Below are 21,701 nucleotides of genomic sequence, written 5' to 3'. Positions count from 1 at the left end.
GCTCAGGGCGGAGTTCCGGCGCGCGGGGCGGGCCCGGGGCGGGGGCGGAGCGGCCGGGCGGACCGCCCCCCAGCTGAGCCTGGACCCGGACCGTGGACTCGCCTCCTTCAGAGGCTCGGGTGGCGGCGCCGGGTGCGGAGTTCTTTGCGCAGCTCCCGCGGCTCCAGCGGCTCGGGTGGCCCCGGCTGCGGCCGGGATGGGCGGGCGGCCGCGCCGGGTGCGCGGGGGGCGCACGACGTGACTCGCCTGGACTTGGAGCCCCGCCCGCCCCCCCGGCCGGGCCGGGTGGAGGGTCTGCTCGCTGGGCGCGGACGCGGGGTCGGCGGCCAAGCCGGAGCCAGAGCATGCGGGACGCGGCGCGGGCGGCCGGGGGGCGCGCGGGGCAGCTGTGGCCGCGGCCCCCCGCCCCGGGCCCTGGCCCGCCGCCGCCGCTGCTGCTGCTGCTGCTGGCCGCGCTGCTGGGTGGCGCGGGCGCGCAATACTCGAGCGACCTGTGCAGCTGGAAGGGGAGGTGAGTCCGCGCCCCGCGACCCCGGCCCTTCGGTCCACTGCTCTCCCTTGGCGTGCCCTCCCCTCCCCTCCCGGGCCGGCCAAGCGTGCGGGGGCGCGGCCCCAGGCGGGCCCCGGGCGGGGACTCGGGGGCCCGCTCTCCAGGCTGAGTCCTGTCCCCATCGCCCCCGCCCCCGGGTCTAGAACAAAAGAGCCCGCGGCGTCCGGGTGCCCTGCCCGGGAGGACGCCCAGGGGGAGGTGCGCCCGCCGCGCTGCGGGGTCGGTCCCGACCGGGCAGCCCACTCGCCCCGCTCCGACCCGGCACTGGAGGCGGGCGGGGGTCGGTCCTCCGGCCCTTCCCGGCTCTGCCCGCGGCGAGGACTTGCGCGCCCCGGGCGGGAGGAGCCGGGCCTGCGCTCAGAGCCGAGCGGGAAGGGCCGGCGGGTCCGCAGGAGGGAGCGGGGGGCTTCGGTGGACAGAGCGGGGCTCTGGCGCGGACCGCGGCGCGGACTACGCCTGTGCGCGCGGAGACCCGCGGGCGGACACCTGTGCGCGGGCAGAGTGCGGGGCCCGCCGAGCCTCCCCCCCCCCCGTCCCCGCCCGGGACCCGGTGAAGGTCAGGCCGCCCTTGGCAGCGCGCGCGCTGGGCTCGGCGACCCCCCTTCACGCCCCTCCGCTGTGGCAGCCGAGGACTTTTTTTAAAACTGAAGTGTGACAAGCAGAAAGGAGTGCAAGTCACAAGTGTGCGCGGGCGGGGCGCCTGAGGGCACAGCTACTTGGGGTGAGAAACCGCCATCCGCCAAGGGCGCCCTCGGCCCCGCGGCAGGCAGCTCGCAGTTGGAAAAGCGGGTTTTGTGCCGGTGAAGGAGTTTGCAGAGGGAGATGCCCATCTCCTTCTCTGAAACTGTGGGCTGGGGCTGCCCGCGGCTCTCAGTGTCGGGGTGTTGCAGGGAACAGGGCCTCCACCCAAGCCCCTTGGCCTTGATGTCTGATGGGAAGACTCCCGCTGGCTCACACCTCATGCTGGGGGTATCACGGGGTTATTTTGAGGGAAGACAGTTTTTCCGAGAAGGGTGGGGGTTGTGCCAGTGTGCTGGGCTCTGCGTCAGCAGGGCAGCCGCTGGTCATCTTGGGTACTTACAGACCCAGTTCTCTGTGGACATTGGCAATTACCCTCATCCCCACTTTCCACCCCTCCTAGAGCCAGGGTCCTGGGCTCCAGAGGTTGGGTCTGTGGTGGCCTTCCTCCCTGCGGCACAAACTCTCCCTGCACACACCAGAGCAGGGATGGAGGAGCGAGATGGGGGCCATGAGCTTGGAGCTCTGGGGGAGGGTTGGCCTGGAGAATGCTGGCGCCAGCTCAGAGCTGGCAGGGAGCCTCTGACTCTGACACACTCTTCTAGGGCTGCCCTTTCCCCCACGCTGGTAATTAAACTCCCTGTTTTGCAGCTTCTGGATGAATCAGTGCACCCCTAGACTGAGGTCTAGGGTGTCCTCCTTCAGCAGATCAGAAACAAACCCAGTCGACAGTGGGAGCCTGAATTTCCAGAGGAGCTGACATCCTTTCAGTCTCTCAGAGGACTGTATGCCTGGAAGGGGATGCCTCCTGGGGATGGGAGGGATGTGTGAGCGAGGGCTGGTCAGAGGGCCACCGAGCTCCTGCATCAAGCAGGTGTCTGCATCCTCTCACCTACCTGGAGAAGCAGGGACACTTGATTGCCACCCTCTGTCTCCATCACTGCTAACATACTCCTGGTCTTGGACTCCCTCCAGCTGTCCTCCACTCAGCCCAAAGGCAGAGGCTGGCAGAGGGTGGCTGCAGGGGCTGCCACAGTGGGATCTGGAGAGAAGACAGGGCCAGGCCACATTCCTGGAACAGAAGCCCCCTTGCATTATAATTGCCGCCCCAGTTACCATATGCCTTCAGCTGATAGACCCTTGCTGTGGGAACCTGGGTGTGCTGACTTGCCTGCTGACCCCCAGAACATTTATGACTTTTTATGAGCTGTTCTAAAGACAGCACGGGGTGGTGCGAGTCCCGATACCCTGGGTGGATTCTGATCCCCTGATAGGAAGGGAGTTGCTCTTTATGACACTGGCTACTCACATTTGACAGGCTGAAATGCGTTTCTGGGTGTTTCCAAGCAATGAAGCAGGAGGTTTTGCAATCCCCGTCCCGTGTGCAGGGGCAGGACAGCGCCCCAATCTTTATTAGGCTGTGGTCATAAAGATGGACCATGAACTTTCCCACTACTATCGGCAGGGTTTGTGGGTCCATCGCACCTGGGCTAGATCTCCTGCTCAGTGGGGAAATGAAAGCCAACTCCAGCTATCAGAGCCTTTTGGTTTCTTCCTTGATCTGAACTCTCTTCCTGACTTTAGTGAACAAAAGACCATCATTTACTTCTGGTGCCTCGGGTGAGCCAGGCTGTGAGTGTGACGGGTATGGGCCCTGCTGCCACCACACTGACCCCTTCAGAAAGTCCCCTTTCCATTGGGAATTTGCTGTCCTTTCCATGAAGGTGCTCCTTAGGTGTGTCCACCGGGGGAGCGATGCTTGCAGACTCCTTTTTCTGGAACGATGCGTGAGCCCAGTTACGTAATCCCCAGAGCAGTCGGTGCCCTCAGCCCCCACGGCTGGCTGAAGCCACAGTTTCCTCTGTACCCTTTAGCTTAATCACATCAGAGACCAGTTATTTTATGTTTGTCTGATAAGCATGTTGCTTGCACGCTCTGTGAAAATCTCAAATGCCACCATCAGTGATGTCACGCATGTGGCACATTTTTGCACCTCCAGCAATTTTGCATAAACAGAAGTTTTTTCAGGTTTGCTGTGGTGCTGGAAACTTAGAGGTGAGAGATTTGGCCAGATTTTCTGGTAAGAACTAGACAGACTATGAGCCCTTCACTTCATTAAAGACCCAGCGGGGTCCCAGGCTGGGAGACTGGTGGGTCTGCTGGACTGGGTCGATGTCTTGCATAGCACGCGCTACTGACCTTCATGTCAACATCCGTGTTGAGCGCGTGGTTGGACTCTTGGTGGCCTCAATGCTTTAGGAGAATATGAGGGGAGAGGCAGAGTAGAGCTGCATGCTGGCCGTGGACCCTGGGGTGGGTGTAGACCCTTTCCTGGTGGCCAGTGAAGACATTAGGTAATGGGTGAGGTGACGGGGTGCCTGTTTCTTCTATGCCCACCTTCACGTTGTTCCTGGCCCTCTTTCAGTAGAGTGACTTACGAATAAATGGAGCCAGGTGTACCGCACAAGGTGTCCGGGGTGATATGTCCCCACAAACGCTCCCTCTGTCCCTGCCCCAGATGTGGGTAGGGGTGGACCTCCCCATGTCTCCCTCCACTGTTTGGATTAGGTGACTTAGTGAGGGGGTCCAAAGCCTCTGGTATGGGCTTTCCTTTCCCTTGAGCCTCCCCCTTCCTCCACAGAGAGGAAAGTGAAGAATTGGACAGGATGGTTTTTATGGGAGAGAGCTTTAAGGATTGGTGTCTGGGTGTGGGGCAAGTGTCCAGCTGCCCCTTGAGGCTGGAGACAGGAGAGGAGGGACACTATGATAAAGTTCGTGTTGGCTGCATAAGAGCAGAGCTGATTATAGTCATCTGTGTCAGCCACTCTCCATTTAGTCTAATTTTTCCCACAGCGCTGTAATTACGTGCGTCCACACATACGTGTCAGATGCGCTTATACGAGTTTTATTTGACTGTAATTTGTAAGTCTGTTCTGCGTGTGCGGCCCTGGTAGGCGTCTGAGGCTGGGCTGGCTGCTAGTGACCCCGGGCCTTGCGGGGGCAGGGAGCGGGGTTAGGAGGGGGGTCACCTCCTTGACACCTCCCTCTGATGTGGTCTGCAGGATGACTGTGCAGCCCCGGCCTGCAGCTGGCCGTCGTATGAAAAGTGAGGTTTTTTGGAGCCTGGAGCATGAGTCACCACCAGTAAATGCAAACCATATGTTACGTGTTTTCTCCTCTGTAGAAAGGGTTTCTGGTAACTCACTCAGGCCAGGGCACTGAATATAGCATTGTTTATTACACAGAAAAATCCTAAGAATGTGGGTGAACCTGTCTGAGATCTGATCAGAACCAACTTTCGTGTAATAGAGCACTTGGTCGGAGTCACTGGTGGGGACCCAAGGCTGCTTGGTGGCTATGACGTAACATTAGCACAAGCTGACATTCACGTGGAAATTTGGGGTAGGGGAAGCTTCACCATTTTTGGTGGTTTCAATCTCTTGAAAACATAACGAAGTGACTTTACTCCAGACCTGTTTCACCAAGAGTGTAGCCCACTTCATTTTTTCCTATTTAGTCTTTATTAGGGGTGAGACTAACTTGGCGCTCCAAAACTTCTCCTTGGGAAGATGAAGTGTCTGCTTACTGCTTGTGTCTGTCTGTCCCTGTGGCTCCTCCACGCATTGCCTGTCGTGTCTCTCCCCTGTGGAGGACCTTTACCTTACTTTTCTATCTTGCTTTGATGTTATTTGAGTTTATTTTTAAAAATACAATTGGCAATGCAGAGTCTTCAGGGTTAATTTTTAAATCTTATTTATTTATTTATTTATTTGAGGGCGTCTGGGTGGCTCAGGTAAGCGTCTGCCTTTGGCTCAGGTCGTGATTCCGGGGTCCTGGGATCCAGCCCCTCATTAGGCTCCCTGCTCTGCGGGGTGGGGCGGGGGGAGTCCGCTTCTCCCTCTCCCTCTGCAGCTCCCCCTGCTTGTGTGTGGTGCTCTCTCTCTTGCTCACTCTCTCAAATAAATAAATAAAATCCTAGAGCCGGGGAATGGCAGAAGGAGAGGGAGAGGGAGAGGGAGAAGCAGACTCCCCACTGAGCAGGGAGCCTGCGGGGGGGGGGGGGGCTCCATCCCAGGACCCCGAGATCATGACCTGAGCCAAGGGCAGACTCAGCAACCCACGGAGCCACCCAAGCGTCCCAAGGTTTGCAAATGAAAAAGCCATCAAGTCATCACTTTAAGGAAAACACAAAATGCCTCTCGGGAAGACAAAACTCACCCACAATCTCCAGCACCCCAAATTGCTTACATTCGTAATTGGTTTAAAAGCTACTCTCTGGACCAAGTGATTCTCTCCTCGTTTTCACACACAGAGGGACTCTGCCATCATTCCCGGCCCTCAGTAGGTCACCTGGAACTTGGGTTGGAGGCAGGGTCCTGTGGGTGTGTCCTTGACCATGTTCCAGAAGATCTACCCTTCCGTGGTCCTTGCCTCCACGGACCCATTGCCTCCCCGATGCAAGGAGCCTCAAGGACACGGGCGCCCAGGGCTGCAGCCTTGAAGGCCAGCAGATGCAAGCCTCGAGGTGCTGAGAGGGTCTGAGACGCACGTTGCCTGTGCAGGTCACAGCCTGTCTCACCGCGACTCTCTGGGGCAGGCCCGTCAGAGGGGCCTGGATGCGGGGCCATGTGGCTGCCCCTCCCTGGAAACGGCCTCCTGCAGCAGGGCCGAGGTGGGAGCAGCCCGCATGGGGGTGAGGGGCTGCAGAAGCCAGCGCGTGGTGGGTGGGTGTCCCCCAGGCAGGGGTGCGTGTGGGGTGGGCCCTGGCTGACGCGTGTCCCCCCCGCAGCGGGCTGACGCACGAGGCCCACAGGAAGGAGGTGGAGCAGGTGTACCTGCGATGCTCCCAGGGCTCCGTGGAGTGGATGTACCCGACCGGGGCGCTCATCGTCAACGTGCGGCCCAACACCTTCCCGCCCTCTCGACACCTGACTCTCTGCATCAAGCCCCTCAGGGACTCCTCGGGGGCCAATATTTATTTGGAAAGAACTGGAGAACTGAAGCTGCTGGTGCGGGACGGGGACCGCGGGCCTGGCCAGGTGCTCTGCTTTGGCTTCGAGCATGGTGGCCTTTTCGTGGAGGCTGCGCCCCAGCAGGACATCAGCAGGAGGACCACGGGCTTCCAGTACGAGCTGACCAGCCGGCACGCGGGGTCGGACCTGCATGCTCTGTCAGGTGGGTGGCGTGCCCTGGTGGTGGGAAGGGCAGCAGGGTGGGGGCTTCTGGGTGGTTTCGTGGGCGGCCGCAGGCATGGTGGCGCCAGCAGACGGCCCCCTGGGTGTAGGGGGTATTGGACGTGTGGTGCCCCAGTAGTTCTCAGGAACTGTGTCTCAGCACAAGGATCGAGTGTGCCCTGGGAATGGCCACAGGCCGGATGGACCGTGGTCCCAGCTCCCTGACGTGCTCGTCTTCTGTGTGCCGTTGGGGCTGTAACTGGAAATGTGTGTCCCTGGCATTTCTCCTGATGTATGGATTAGCTGAGTGTTTTCGACATCTGACATGGCAAGTTTTGGGTGGGAGCCAAGACTGATGCACACTCCAGAGTAGGGCAGAGCCTTGATGACCTGAAATGTGGGGCTGGTCCCCAGTTCTGGAGGCATTTTGTGGGTGGGTGGTCTAAGGATAACCCCGTGCGGAGTGGAGACACCAGCCGTGTGCCAGGAGAGGGGCTGTGGATAGAGGAACCAGGCAGGGCAGGGACTCACCTGGGGGTCCCACGAGGCCAGCCCTCGAGGAGCCCCCTCCATTGCAGGGCCCTCCTAGGGTATAGTTCTGGAGGGAGGTTCTCAGCAGCCGAGGGGGTGTGTGCGCAGGGAGATCGTAAGTTGGCTTTACATTGTCCTTCGTTTTTACTTTTGAGGCAAACAGACAGCTTTGCAGGGCCCTGTGTGGAGGGTAGTGTTGGTCCCCAAAGAGTTCCAGAGGCAGAGACCAAGGAGAAGTGAGTGGCCTCCAGAGCTCTCACATGGCCAGGTCTCGCCCCTTGTGCCCCCCCACCAGCCCATTGCCTGACTGCCCAGGTGCAGAAGTCCTTGTCTTTTAGAGGCACCCAGGCCAAGCGTCTCCCCCTTGCTCCAAGACACAGATGATCTCATGGGGTCCAAGTGTGTGAGGACACCATCCGTATCAATTCCAAAGCTGGTTGGTAGCAAGATGCCTTCCAGTGAGGGGGAAGTGTGAGCAAGTTCCAGGAAGGCCACTCCCCAGGAGACCAGCCAGCCCGGATGATGGTCCGGTGGGAGTGCCGTAATCACTGGTAATCACTGAGCGTGCCGGCCAGGCAGGGATGCTGCTAACATCCCACAGTGCCGAGGGCAGTTCCAACAGGTGTCAGCAGTGTAAGGCAGAAGTACCGGTTTGAAGAATAGTATCAGCTCCGCGCTTTAGTAAATAAAAGATTTGACCTCCGCGCTTTAGTAAATAAAAGATTGGACCGGGGGAAAAACCTCTGCTAGGTTTTGAAATGCAGACTTTCCTCCTGAATGGGAATCCACATTTTACTGTTCTGCATTCTTGGCTCAGATCAGTGTGCAAAACTTCAGTGTCTCTCGAAGTCAGCTCGTCTCTTAGAGAACTTCTGTGTAGGATTGCCCAGGTGGGACCCCCCCCCAAGTGCCTGACTGCCCGGGTGGTTCCCTGCTGCACCCCCCTCCCCCAGTCCAGACGCCCGGCCAGGTCTCCCGTTCAGGAAGGTGACAGTGAAAGCTGCTGTAAATCTCAGACCTGAATGAAATTTTAACCGCAACAGTCTTTATCTTGATCACCAGCTATAGGGTGGGTGGGAGAGCTGGGGGAGGGGACCCCAGCCTCACGCTGGGGGACCTAGAAATAAACTCACGATAAAAACAAAGTGTGAAAAAACCCAGTCCCTGAATTTGGTGTTTCTGACTGGTGATAGCTGGCTGAGGGGAGGAGACGTTGGGGACTTGTTGACATCTTGAGGGAGACGAGGGGCAGCAGGGGCCCGGGGACGCCAGTGCGTCCCTTCTCCCCAGGATGCTTGCCTTTCATCAGGGGATGGGCCCCTAAGCCCTTAATGCCAGAGGAATGGGTACGTAATGTGGAATGTCAGCGCCAGCCATCTGGCGGCGGTGACGTCCACCAGGCCAGGCGGGCTCTCTGATGGTAGCGCGTGGCTCCCGGCTTCTCCTGCTCTGCCCCCGGCGTGGCTGCAGGAGCCTCGATGAGGCGGGAGCACCTGTGGTGTGGAGGTGCGCACATGCCCTTGGGCCATGTCTCCTGGCGGCGGGGAGCTCCACGAGCCTTCTCCCTCCCCGATGAGTCACAGGTTCTAGTTCGTGCAGACTTGAGAAAGGAGAGGCTCCCGGACGGCCGATGTGTGTGTGAGCCTTGCGGCCCTGGACGTTTCTGGGAGTGTTTGTCGTGATGTGGTCATCTAGTGTGCTTCCTGGTGTGAACCGAGAAGCTCGGACAGCCAAGAAGAGGCCGGAATGGAGAGGCAGACTGCTCCTCCAGGTGCAGATCAAGGCATGGGTGGTGGGCGGTGACCCCAGCCTGTGGGCTGAGGGACTCAGGATCTACCCGCCACACAGCTGGCAGGGTGGGACTCGCTTCCCCCCACCCTGCCCCGTGCCCTCCTCCTTCCCTGTGGGGTAATGAGGTTCACCTCTGGTGCTGAAAAAATCTGGCAGGACACGAACAGTGGGCAAGTGGCCAGATCTAGGGAACTGATGGGTGAAGGTCTGGGGCCGCGCCTGGAGCATGTGCTGAGGTCTCCCAGTGGAGCCCAGCCGGGCAGTCTGGGGCCCATGCTCCCCAGAGTCCCAGCATACTTGGGAAAACGGGCACCACCGGGAGCCCGCATTGTCCAGTAGGGTTGGGGGTGTGTGGCGCTGGCCAGGGAAGGGTGGCCGGGGGTTGCTCTGTCTGGTTCTAGGGGGCAGAGACAGGGGCGCCTGGGTGGCACAGCGGTTAAGCGTCTGCCTTCGGCTCAGGGTGTGATCCCGGCGTTACGGGATCGGGCCCCACGTCAGGCTCCTCCACTATGAGCCTGCTTCTTCCTCTCCCACTCCCCCTGCTTGTGTTCCCTCTCTCGCTGGCTGTCTCTATCTCTTCAAAAAAATAAAAATAAAATCTTTAAAAAAAAATAAAATAAAATAGGGGGCAGAGACAGACTTCCTTCTCCTTGGTTTGGCTGGGGCAGCCCAGGTGGGCTTCTGATTCCAGTCTGTTCTTTTACTTCTCAGGGAGCTGAACAGCAGGGGCTCACTGGCTTGGCCACATCCAGTGTCTGGGGTTTGGGGTTTGGGCTCCATGCAGTGCCTGCCCAGAGCAGGCTTCCTTGAACAGATAAAGGGGGAAGACAGTGGCATTTTAGGCCCACAGCTAGAGGGGAGGGTGCTGGCTCTGAACACATAAAAGTTACTCCCATTGCTCGCGGGGAACCTTGTGGTGAGGGCCGCCTGGGTCCCACAGTTTCCAATGGGCATCATCACTCGACCCTGTTAAAACCTGCCCTGTTTGATGAGCTAGGGGGTGAGTGATGCCCAAGGGGTGGGCCAGGTGGGTACAGAGCCCTCCACTGGGGAGCCTTTCCCGCTCAGAGTTTGGTGGTGGCTCTGAGGGGCTGGGCTGGGCTGTGGGGAATGACTAGCAAAGTTCAGAAAAAGTAAAGGAACCCTTATCATGTCCTGGAGACAGAGAAGGAGAGAGAACTGAATTTTTTTCTATGGATCATTTTGTTTCCTGCCTGGCTTCTCTGGCCACTGTAATTACTGGGTAATTATTTCTCATCTTGCCCATCTCTGGCCTTTTGGGGTGGAAGGGTGTGGCCTACACCTGCGTCCTCACCAGGAAGAGGGAGGGATGGGAACAGGTGAGGAGGAGAAGCTGGTGAGCTTGAGAGTTCCCAGCGCATAAGAGACGGGACCTGGAGGCAGCCGACCAGCCCGGGCCACGTCCCGTGGGGCCATCTCGGGGCGACACCAGCCTGCGGCTGGCTGTGGTGACAGTCCAGGGAGGCTCCAGAACCGTAAGTGGGCCTCAGCTCACACCAGCCCCGCTCCAGCTGTGTCCCCTTGCCCCCGGCACTGGCCGCCGTGAAGGCGCTGGCGGGTGCCCTCATGCACAGCTTTCCCTTTGGAATTGCATGCGTCCACCTGGTCATCCTCACCCAGGCTGCCCTGCCCATCAGAACAGTATGCGGCCATCTTGAACCTCTCCCTGGCGAGGGCCTGACATGAAGGGTGCTGCCCCTCCTTCCTCCCTGCCTGCACCTGCCCTCCTTACCTGGGTCCCCACAGTAGCCCCCTCTGGTCTCCCTGACCCTGTGTTTTCCTTCTTCAGTTCCTCGTATGCACATTCCGGGGTAATCTCCCTAGGATGTCCATACCTCAGCCACCCCGTCTCCAAGAACCATAGTCCCAACTGGCCTATTGGCCGCCCCCTCCTCATCTTCCCCTGCAAGGAAACGAGATTCGATGTGTCCAAAACCAGCGCGTTCCAGAGCCTTTATGAGCCCAACTCCGATTGATAATTGTTTCCAGATTGCTTCTCTTGGCGTCCACAGACCGGATTTTCCAAGAAGGTGACCTACGTGTCGTAAAACTCAGAATTACGAGAAGAGTCTCCAGGGCGGCACTTTAGTAGCCCGGCTGTGGTGGTGTCGGCTCGTGGAGGCTTCTGGCAGGAGGGTTCCGCAGGCTGCTGACCGCCCTCCCCTCGGTCCCCGGCATCCCCACGCCTGCGGTGCCGTGGGGTGGGAGCTGGCGGGCACACAGGGCCGGCTCCTTGCCACCTTTCCCCTCAGCTGTCAGCCGAGGTCCCGGGGCCTATGTCCACACGGAGGGCGAAGCTCTTGGACTTGGTGAACCGTGCGCCACCAGGCCGGGGCTCTGAACACGGGGTGTGGCCTGGGCCAGTCACTGCCACACTGCTGCCTTTGTGGCCTGGCTCAGCCGACTCAGAAGCTGAGATGTGCTTCTGGAGAGCTTGTGTGGACCTGGGCCTCCCGCCCACCCTTGCTTGGAACACTGCGTGGCCGGGCCCCAGGGGCCCGGCTGTGGCTCCTCCCCCCTGGGTGAGTGCTCCAGGAGGGGCACCCGCAGGCGGGCCATGGCCACCACGGGACGGACTGCTGACCCACCTTCTCCCACCCGCAAGGGCACCCAGGTGGGGCCTCTGACCCCTTGGGCGCTAGGGAGTGCCGGCTAGGATGGGAGGTCCCACCTCCGCCACGTGCCCCTTGCCATAAGGACTACAATAAAATGCTGCCGCTCAGTGCAGCTGAAGACCCCTGCCCCTGCAGTGCTGTGTGCCCTGCCTCATCCCTCCTGACCTGTGTGGCCTGTCCGGCCCCGTGGGGGCAGCACGTCCCCGATGGGTGAGCAGGGTAGGGGACCCCCAGTGGGCCACCCTCTTTTTGAAGAAAGGCCTTGAGACTGGGGGTCTACACATGGAACCTGAGTGGCGCAGGTGGGCAGCAGTCTTTGGGATTTCGAGCTGGGTGGGTGCCCGATCTCCCAATGGGCCGGATGGGACGCGTCCAACAGGCTGTGCTTGTCCTGCGGCGTCTCCTGCTTCCTGACGACCTGATAGAAGCAGCAGGTGGTGGGAGGGCCAGTGAGTCAGGCCCTCCTGAACTGGCCTGGGGCGCAAACATCCACCCCTGCCCAAGCAGGATGACGAGGGCCAGTGCTTCGAAACTCATGTCCACCCCACAGGGTCCACAGAGACCCTGTGCTGCTCCGGGTGGCGCAGACCCTGCTGGCCCCATGGCCTGGGCCCCAGAAGGCCTCTCCCAGCTCCTGCTCCTTGGTACCTGGTCCTGCCCCTGACTGCTCACCCAGTTCAGGGTTTGGGAAGGTGACTGGTCAGTGTGCAGACAGGGTTAGCTTTGTCCAGGCCCAGCAGGTGCCCAAACTATGGATGTTCTGGGGCCTTGAGAAAGTGAAAGGCCTTGTTCCAGCAAGACTTTATACTAACCTTTCCCTGACCTGGGAGAATTTGTGCCAAAGCCTAGAGACTCTGCATCCAAGAGTCCGAGGCCTTGAAAGGTGCAGTGAGGGCCTAGTGTTGTGTTCTCCCAAATCCAGTGCTGGGTCAGGAGCGGTGCCGTGGTCTGGGGGGAGGGTTGCCAGGACCAGAGGCTCTGTTCCGCCCCCCCCAATCTTTCTGGAGCTTCACCCCATCTGAGGAAGTGAGGGTGAAGGGCGGGGTGAGGGCCGGGCTGGGGCAGAAGTTCACCGGGTGAGGCCTGGCTTGGCTGGAGGAAGCCAGCCCCACCCAGGCTGTGGGGGTTTGGGGCTTCTGTGAACTGGGCTTGCTGTGGTTGGTGTTTGCAGGCAGTGACGCGGTCTGAGGTCCAGGCGGGGTCTGGGGGAGGGGCTGTGCACGCAGCTGCGTTCCTGCACGCTCGCAGGCACCTTCAGCAGCCTTGGCGGTCCTGGGCAGTGCCCTGACCCTCCAGTCTTGGCAGCAGACAGGGGCCTGGGGAGCAGGGGATGTGTGAGTGGGCGGTCACAACATTTGGGGTGCAGGTGTGGAGGTTGGAATGCAGGCGACTCTCAGCCGGGCTGGTGTAGGGGACGCAGCTTCAGACCAGCTCGGGTTGGTTCGCATGGGTGACGGGCATGGGCGAGATTTGCTGGGCCAGCAAGCTAAGTGGGGACAAGCACCAAGGCCAGCTCTCCCTCGGGGTGTGTGCCCTTCACAGCCACATCTGGAGCTCGGGGTGTCCCCTGCATCGGTCAGCCCCCCACTTGCACGGCCGAGGTCGGGCTCTCTGTCCTGCTTCCCAGGGTCAGAGCTCTACAGGACCTGGTGGGCGTGGATGTGGGCCTGTGTCCTGCAGACCCCGCCCCTAACCCGTTCTCTCCCTGCAGCCCCATGCCGCCCTTGCAGTGACGCAGAAGTGCTGCTGGCGGTCTGCACCAGCGACTTCGGTAAGTGTCCTCATGTTCCTGCCACGTGTCAGGAGCCCCACGGGGCCTGGGAGGGCCTTCCAGTGCTGGAACTGAGCTTGGGGAGCAGACTGCCGAGGACACGGGGCTTGGGGCCCCCCCGCCACCAATTGTAGTAACAGGAAAATGCTTCCCTTTCTGTGCAGCAGAGTGACAGTCCGTCTACCCGGGGGAGGGACCTGTCTGGAAGGTGGGGAGAGGGTCAGGCATCCTGCTTAGGGTGGTCACTGAGCATTTTCCTCCAAACGCGGGTGCTGCCTCACCTCGGAGCCCTGTGTCATCTGGGTCCCCTGTGGATACTACAGCAGGAGCTCCTGGTCCGAGGGTCCAGGGAGCCTGGGGGGCCTGGGGCTGAGGTCAGGGACTCCCCGGCCTGCTCGTGACGTTGGCACCAACACTCTCAGGCAGAGGATGGAAGCAGTCTGCCATGGTGCTGGTGCCGGACAGGAAGCCAGCACGGCTGCGCCCGGCTCTGAGTGCCTCCGGCTCTGAGGGCAGTGGTGCTGCGTAGCGAGGACTGGGGGCTGGGCAGCATCCTGGGTGTGGGCCTGAGCTGTCCTCCAGGGCCTCCTCCCCTCCGAGCCCCACGGTGTCTGTCCCCCCTTGGTACAGACCTGCCGCAGGTCTTGTGCGCTAACTATGGTCACTTGTCTTGTTCTAACTTGAAAAGCTGATGCACGACGTGGTTTCTATCTCCTGTTTTCCCCACTTATATGGCTGTAGAAAATTATCTTTATCCCCAGAAGGCCTCATGCGTGTGAATTGTTATTTTTAATGGGATTTCTGGAATGCAGAATTCAGGGTCCGACCTGGCACAGATGCCCCCGGCGAACCCACTGACCCCATCTCCTTGCCTCCGCAGTCGTCCGAGGCTCCATCCAGAACGTCACCCACGCACCAGAGCAGCAGGAGTCCGCCATCCACCTGCACGTGAGCCGGCTCTACCGGCAGAAGAGCAGGGTCTTCCGGCCGGCCCCAGAGGGCGGCGGCTGGCGGGGGCGCGTTACCACGCTGCTGCAGTGCGGTGTGAGGCCTGGGCGTGGGGAGTTTCTCTTCACCGGCCACATGCACTTTGGGGAGGCCCGGCTTGGCTGTGCCCCACGCTTCAAGGACTTCCAGAGGACATACAGGGACGCCGAGGAGAGGGGCCTGAACCCCTGCGAGATGGGCACGGAGTGACTGTGGGTGACCCCGCCGCTGCCACAGTGTGTGCTCGGATCGGGGGCTCCCTGGTGCTCAAGCCATGGAGGCACACGCCGCGAGGTCCTGGCCAAGGGCTCCCTGACTGGTGGGAAATGTTGTACAATGCAAACTAAGTTATTATATTTTTTTTTTAAAAAAGAAAAGTCCATAGGAAACAAACTCCAGTGTCTTAAATGCCTTGTGTGCCATTTCATACTGTTTTTCAAAAGCACCTGACGTCCTTGTGCTCGGCTGGTGTGTTGGGTGACATGCTGGGGCCGTAGCCCACGGAGGGCACCAGGCTTTGTACGAAGCTTGGGTACCATTCAGAGTTGTTTCTTATGACGGAAATTTAGGGAGCCAAATACTTACTTTTGTTTTGCTTTTGCTTTTCAAAGAATATGCTTGCTGGCCGTGGCCATTTTTGGGCTGCAGGCTGCTTCCGTTCCAGAGAATAAAGACCAGCATCTGATGGAACGGTGGCACCTCTGTCTGCAGCCCCGGTCGTGCGTGCATGGCGCTTCGCTGGTGGCAGGGCCTCTCCTGAGGTCGGCACACCTGAGGGAGCCCCACAGCCCTGCTGCTCCGGGCCTTTCCCTCCGGGCCCAGCTATAAGTGCAGCTGTTATGCTCACGCTTTAGAAAACACCGCTCGGCCTCAGTCAGACTGCGCCTCCTCCTTCCACCTCTGTCCTCTTTAGCATCTGCCCTCCCCTTCCTGTTAACCCAGATCCTGCCCTTTGACCCCAGCCTCCCCAAAATGCCCCAGGCCACGGCAGGTCTGGACAGCCGGGGGCTGGTCTGCCCTGGGCTGGTGACCTCCACTCCCTCGAGGGTGAGCAAGCACCCCGCAGCTGCTGTAACGAACGACCACAGGCTGGCGGCTTCAACAACATACAATCCCGTTATTCTGGAGGCCAGAGTACAAATTAAGGGGTGGGCAGGCCCAGCCTCGCTCTGGAGGTGCTAGGGGAGGTTTCCCGGCTCTTCCAGCTTCTGGTGGCTGCCGACAGTCCTTGGCCGTAGAAGCGTTATTCCAGACTCTGCCACCTTCTTCCCTCTGCGTGTCTGTGTTCGAATCCCTCCTCTTACACGGACACCAGTTACAGGGTTAGGGCCAGTACAACCTCATCTTGGTTGATTACACCTGCAAAGACCCTATTTCCAGATAAGTTCACCGTCACAGGTTCTAAGTAGATGGGAATTTGGGAGGACACTGGTCATCCCACTATAGGGGTCACTGGGTGCCACGAATCAGACGTAAGCCTGCATCCACATCTATGATCAGGTGATTTCTCCCAAGCAGCTGCTGAGACTGGAGGGGGCTCTAGGAGAGGACACTGGTCAGTGAGCACTGTACCAGCTGCATCCAAGACTCAGGCACACTGTGGCCACAGGTAGGTGCCGTGTGCTGGCTCAGGTGTGCCCTGCGTCAGGTAGGAGTGGACTGGCTCAGGCATGCCCCAGCTCAGGCACGTGCTGGCTCAGGTCTGTGGGCTCCTGCAGGTCACAGCAAGCAGCAGGTGCTCCACACCTGCCCAGCAAGCAGCAGGGCGATCCCCTGAAGCAGCAGGGTTGGTGACGGGGACAGGTCCTCCCGTGGCTAAGAGTTTCGATGTTATGCCGGGAGGATGCGCTGGGGCAGCAGATGGGCCAGGACCCCGCGACCCTGTTGCTGGGTTCATGCTCCGCGGTGCTCTGGGTGTTGACTCTGACGCGGGAGGATGCCACAGGGCGTGCAGATGCGGCAGAACCAGAATGTCGGGTTTGGGTTTCGGTTTCAGGGCTGGCCTTCTTCCTGCTGGCAGTACAGGGACCCTGGGAGGAGCCGGGCACCTGACCCCATGTGCGACCTCAGGGCTGGATAGCAGCTTCCACTCCGCGTGTGGCTTCAGCTTTTTACAAAGAAGTGCCGTGGCAGCTGGTGAGAGCCGGCCCAGGGAAGAAGTCTTCTTAGTGGGAGTCTGGAGAGAGAGCAGGGCCAGCAGGTGGGGAGGTACCCCCCCGGGGTCTGCCTTTGTTCCGAGGGTGCTGCAGTTGTGGGGGGAGAGGGTGGGGTTTGGTGCTGAGGGTTCAGCCCTAGAGATGGGTGCCTGCTGCCGGCACACATGACCCTCGCTTTCCGTGGCGTGTGAGCTGGATACCAAACAGAGCAGCCCCCGGCAGTCCAAGGCTGCTTGGAGGTGGGAGGGGCTGGAAGGGTCACCATTTCTGAGAGCCCTGCCCTCCTGCTGCCCAGAACCGCCTGTGGACACCTGAGGCCACTATGTGCCCAGCTCGCTCTGTGACACTGGAATTCTTGCTCTCCCACATCCATCCTCAGGGAAGTCCCCACACCACGGAGCCCTGAGGGGCCGGGAGAGGCACTCAGAGGGTCTCCAGAGGGTCCTTCTGGCTGCCTAATGTCCCCGTCTCGGCTGAGGTCAGTCCTGGTCCCCGTGCGGGACGGAGCTGCGGGCACCTTTCTTCGGCTCTGTCCAGAGGTTGAAGGGGAGGTGTGACCCAAGCCCTCCTTCCCCCTGCCAAACTTCACCCCCCAGTGTCCCTTGCCGTTGTGTGGTCTTCTCTAAGAAGCAGCCAGGGCCTCCCAGCACAACAAAGGCTCTGCCTGCCCCTGTCTCTTCCTCTCCCTGCTAGACTTGTAGGGAGCCTTCGCCTCCTCCTTGTGTGTTTCCCCAGAGAGCCACGGGTCCCAGACCCCCACCCTCCCCGGGTCAGCCAGGACCCCGGCCTGGCCCCGGACATTCCTCCTCCTCCTAGCGGGCCCCAAGGGACATCCTTACTCTCTTGGCCCCAGTGACGTTGGACACCCTTTCTCAGCACTTCTCTCAAACGTGCTGGTGGCAGGAGCTAAGGTCTGGGCCTGTCTCATGACACCGAGATAAGAAAAACATGCTTTCCGAGCTGCTCTGCAGACCACGGTATCTGTGGGCGGCATGCTCTTGTGTTTACAGACTGCCCTGCTGTGCCTCAGTGTTTTCTCCTTCTCTCCTCTGCCATCCCAGATGGGACACACAGGGATGGCCTCAGACCTGTCCTCCTGCTGGTTTGGGCTCCCCAAGGGCTCGGGCCCTGGCACTCCAATGCTCGGGCCCTGGCACTCCAATGCTCACGAGCCACCCACCCCATCTTGACTGCTTGGGGAGTCAGGCTGACCCTGTGGCCTCCAGCTGGAGGCCTCTGGTAATGCCCTGGGCCTAGTTTCAGGCATCGGGGTACCTGTCTGGAGGAGCTGGGGTGGGACAGACTGTAGCTGTGGGGGTCATGTGCTCAGTCGGGGTCTGGCCACAGCTCACACCTGCCCAGGCGGCCCGTTGAGACCCAGGGGAACCTCACGACTGCCATGTGCGGGTACTCCTGCCCTGGCCTCTGGTGGTGAGCTGGACCCCCAGGCGAGGGGCCCTAGCAGACACCCCAGACCAGGCTGGCTGGCCTGACACGCCCTGTCAGCTCCGGGTGAGGATGGAGCCTGGAGTCGGCTGCACGGCAGGGCTGCCCTTCCAGCTCCAGCACCGGGACCCTGCCCTCCAGAGGAGTGGGTGGCTGTGAGTCATACTGGTGTGAGGCGGCCGCCGGTGCCAAGGGGGTGGAGAGCTGGGCGGGTGGGGCAGCTGAACTGCAGTTTCAACTCTGGTCTGTGCGGCAGGGCCTTGGGGAGGCAGGAGTCTGGGAGGGTCAAATGTGCGTGCAATGGGGGCGCCTGGGTGGCACAGCGGTTAAGCGTCTGCCTTCAGCTCAGGGCGTGATCCCGGCGATCTGGGATCGAGCCCCACATCAGGCTCTTCTGCTATGAGCCTGCTTCTTCCTCTCCCACTCCCCATGCTTGTGTTCCCTCTCTCGCTGGCTGTCTCTATCTCTGTCGAATAAATAAATAAAATCTTAAAAAAAAAAAAATGTGCGTGCAATGGCCCCAGGGTAGGAGGGGTAGGAGGCCAGTGGAAGGGACAGAGCACCAGATGACTTTTAAAGAGTTTTCAGCAAATCCCTCTTGCTTTCTCCTGTCATTTGGCCCGTGAGACTGAGGAAAAGGATCTTGGGTTGGCAGCTTATATATTTTTGATTCCCTGTTGCATGTGCTCTATTTCCATGTATGCACTCCTATCTGTTCTGTCATTGATTACACCCTTTACCTGTGGTGGTCAACAGAACAGTGGCCTCCAAAGACGTCCTCACCCTAACCCTGACCTACAGCTATGCTCCCTCACACGGCAAAGTGGGACTAAAGCCGTACATAGAGTCAAATTGCTGGTAAGACGGGGAGATTATTCTGGATCATCTGCTGGCCCTAATGTCGTCAGGGGTCCTTAAAAGTGGGAGAGGGACGCAGAAGAGAGAGAACCAGGAGACGCAGCTTGAGGACTCGGCCCGAGGCTGCCGGCTGTGAGGACTCTGGTCTCCCCCTGGGGCCTCCCGAGGGACCCTGCCCTGCCCACACCTGGACCTCAGGCCAGTGTGAGTCTGGTGGGACCGAAGCCTGCAGAGCTGTGTGATAATAAACTTGGGTTGTTTGAGGCCATGGTAAGTTCGTGATTTGTCCCAGCAGCTATGTACCCTCTTACCTGCGGTCCCCAGGTGGCACCGGGTGCTCATGACTCCCCTAAAGTTGTGTATAAGATGCTGTGTTATACGTCTACTTGCATTTTTAGAAAACAGGCTCCCAACTTTTATCAAAATCTCAAGGTCAGGAATATGACTCCACATGGGTGGAGAGTACGGGGCACGTGTGGTTTCTCTGACTGATCTCTGGGGGATCGTGCCCTTTCCCCACCCCTCCGGTCTCCCCGTCTTTCCCTCTGTCTCTGTCTCTCTGTGTCCCTCCCCTTGTCTCAGGTAGTTCTTCCCCTTTGCCGACTAACTTGCTGCCTGCCTGCTGGGAGCTGCCTGCTTCCAGGTGTGGTGCCAGCTCTGTGGGGAGCTGTGCCAGTCCACACCCGGGCTCACCTGTCGTAAGTCACCTTCTCCGTCCAGACATGAGGGCGGAGTCCTCTGGCACTCACTGTCACCAGCCTCAGTGACTCCCTACCCCTCCCCAGCCCAGCTCCTCCTCCAGTGCCCGAGACCCTCTTCCCGGTGGCACCTCATGGCTTGTACGTGTGCCGAAAGGCTCCTGGGCCCTCCTGTCATTCTCTCTGGTCTGCAGGACACACCCCAGATGTGCGGACCCCCGTCCCCAGATCCTCTTCATCTGTGGCTGGATAGCAGCACCTTGCCTGTCACCAGGAGGTGCCCCACCTGCCCTGCATTTTGGCCATGCCCAGGCTGCCAGGGCTCTGCTCACTGGCACCTGACACAGACATGTCAGAAGGTGTCCAGCGGAGGGAGAAGGCCTGGCCCGAGCAGCCGCACTGGGGCAGGTGTGGGCACAGCCCTGGGGTGCCGGGCCTGGGCTCCCTCGGTCCTCGCTGGCCCACAAGGACCACTCACAAAGGGAGGTGCTTGCTGTGGTCTTGGCTGGTTTTGCTCCTGCAGTGCTCCCCCACACAGCAAGGACACTGGGGCTCAGAGTCAACACCCCCCCCCGTTAGAGCTCCATTCAGAAGGGCTGTTGGGGAGCTCTAGCCCAGGACTTTCCCCAAACCCTGCAACCCCTCGCCAACGTGCACCAAGTGCTGATGAGACTTTTCCAGGACAGCGCCCCTCTGGTAGCCCCTCAGCCCTTCATCCCCACCACCCACGAAGGAAGGAGACGAGGGTCCTCCTCCTGTCCCTCCTGTCTACTGGGCTCAGGACCCAGGAGGCTGGGCGAGGGCTCCCCTGCAGGTCTGTCCCCAGGGCGCAGGCAGGCTGAGGGCAGCCTACACCCACACCCCGGCCCCCATGGCCCTCTGTGCTTTGGAGGACGAGGTAGACGTGTCAGTGCCGCAGCCTTGGTTTCTTAGACCCCCAGTCAGGGCCACTGTCCACCTGAGCAGACAACCCCTTCATGGATAAAGGGCCGCGTACGGAGATGGGAGCACGCTGGGGAGCGTGGTCGATGTTCTGCACGCGTGACCGCCGTGCCCTTCCTCCGCGGAGGGCGGAGCCTGCCTGCCCGATTTAGCGGGCTTTCTCCTGAGTCACATGCTTCGCAGACCCCAGGGCTTGGAGGCTGTGGGCCCTGCGGTGCTGCGGGTCTGCCCACTGGGTCAGGGGACGCCGGGGCTCACGGGGTGAGCATGCAGCCGGGGCCCACTCTGGACTCCACGCTTGTGGACCCCACGCTTGTGGACCCCCTTGGCAGGTTTTCACCCCAGAGCATGTGGAACTGAGAAGATACACCACGTGACTGCTGGGATCAGTGTCTGAAGCTGCCTACCTGTAGCCCCATCCGTTTTTAGAAAGAAGGTCAGAGGACATGGGGCCAGGCTAAGGTTTGCTTTATTTCCAGCCGGTCTTTCCCACTCACTGAAGCCCGGCTTTGAAATGTCCAGGCTCCTGGCCGTCAGTATGTGAGCAGCCTTCTGGTTGCCCTCAGGGGCTGGGTCTCCTCGTGCCGTGAAGAAGGGCCGTTAACTGCAGGCAGGCTGGCAATTGTCAGGACACACGGAGCTGGTGTGGTTGTGCCCAAAGCCACTCAGGGGAGGCCATGGCAGAGAGGGAGTGGGTCACTCACACTTTGGACGTTGCGAAGGGGGCGAAATGGGGGCAGAGACCGTGGAACCCAGACACGCAAACCCAGACACACACACGCACGCGCGCTATACTCGCACACTGCTTGCACACACATGCTTGCACACCTGCCCACATGTTTGCACACACGCTTTCCACACACTCACACTCTCAAGTGTACATGTACTTGCACACACATGCTTACACACATGCCCATGTGCCAGCCTACACTCACACACATACATGTGCTCGCTTGCACGTGTGCACGCATGCTCACACCCACACACATGTGCTCGCTTGCACGCATGCTCACACCCACACACATGTGCTTGCACACACATGCACACACTCACACAATGCACATGTACTGGCCCCCCCATACACGTGCTCGCTTGCACACGTGCACAGTGCTCACACACACGTTCTCACACAGTACTCTCAGACGTGCACTGCCCTCACACGTATGCTTGTGCACACACTCGCACACATGCACGCATGCACCACACTGACCCTGACCCTGACCCTCCGGACAGAGTAGGGGAGGCCCCAGTTCTGAGTCTCTGCAGGCTGGGCCTTGGCCTTAGCTGTGCCTCCCGGTGCCAGTGCTTTGGGAATGAACATCCCCCCCACCCCAGACAGAAACTGAAGTGTGGGGTCTGTATGTGTATCTGTGGGCGTGCATGTTTGTGCAAGGCTGAGGAAGTTGGCCAGGGGCATGGGGTC

At 60.1% G+C, this 21,701-nt stretch overlaps 1 protein-coding gene across 1 annotated transcript; it reads left to right on the top strand.

The window, feature by feature from the left end:
- Positions 1-105: 105 nt before the first annotated feature.
- METRNL (meteorin like, glial cell differentiation regulator) lies at positions 106-14,571 on the top strand. Its single transcript, XM_026483783.4, has 4 exons — positions 106-511; positions 6,078-6,463; positions 13,132-13,191; positions 14,072-14,571. The coding sequence occupies exons 1-4, from the start codon at positions 345-347 to the stop codon at positions 14,386-14,388; spliced, it is 930 nt and encodes a 309-aa protein (XP_026339568.2). The 5' UTR covers positions 106-344; the 3' UTR covers positions 14,389-14,571.
- The last annotated feature ends 7,130 nt before the right edge of the window (positions 14,572-21,701 follow it).

This window comes from Ursus arctos, unplaced genomic scaffold (assembly GCF_023065955.2).
Source record: "Ursus arctos isolate Adak ecotype North America unplaced genomic scaffold, UrsArc2.0 scaffold_24, whole genome shotgun sequence".
Classification (NCBI taxonomy): Eukaryota; Metazoa; Chordata; class Mammalia; order Carnivora; family Ursidae; genus Ursus; species Ursus arctos.
The sequence above is the reverse complement of the archived record's forward strand: the minus strand, read 5'-3'. Positions and strand labels throughout refer to the sequence as shown.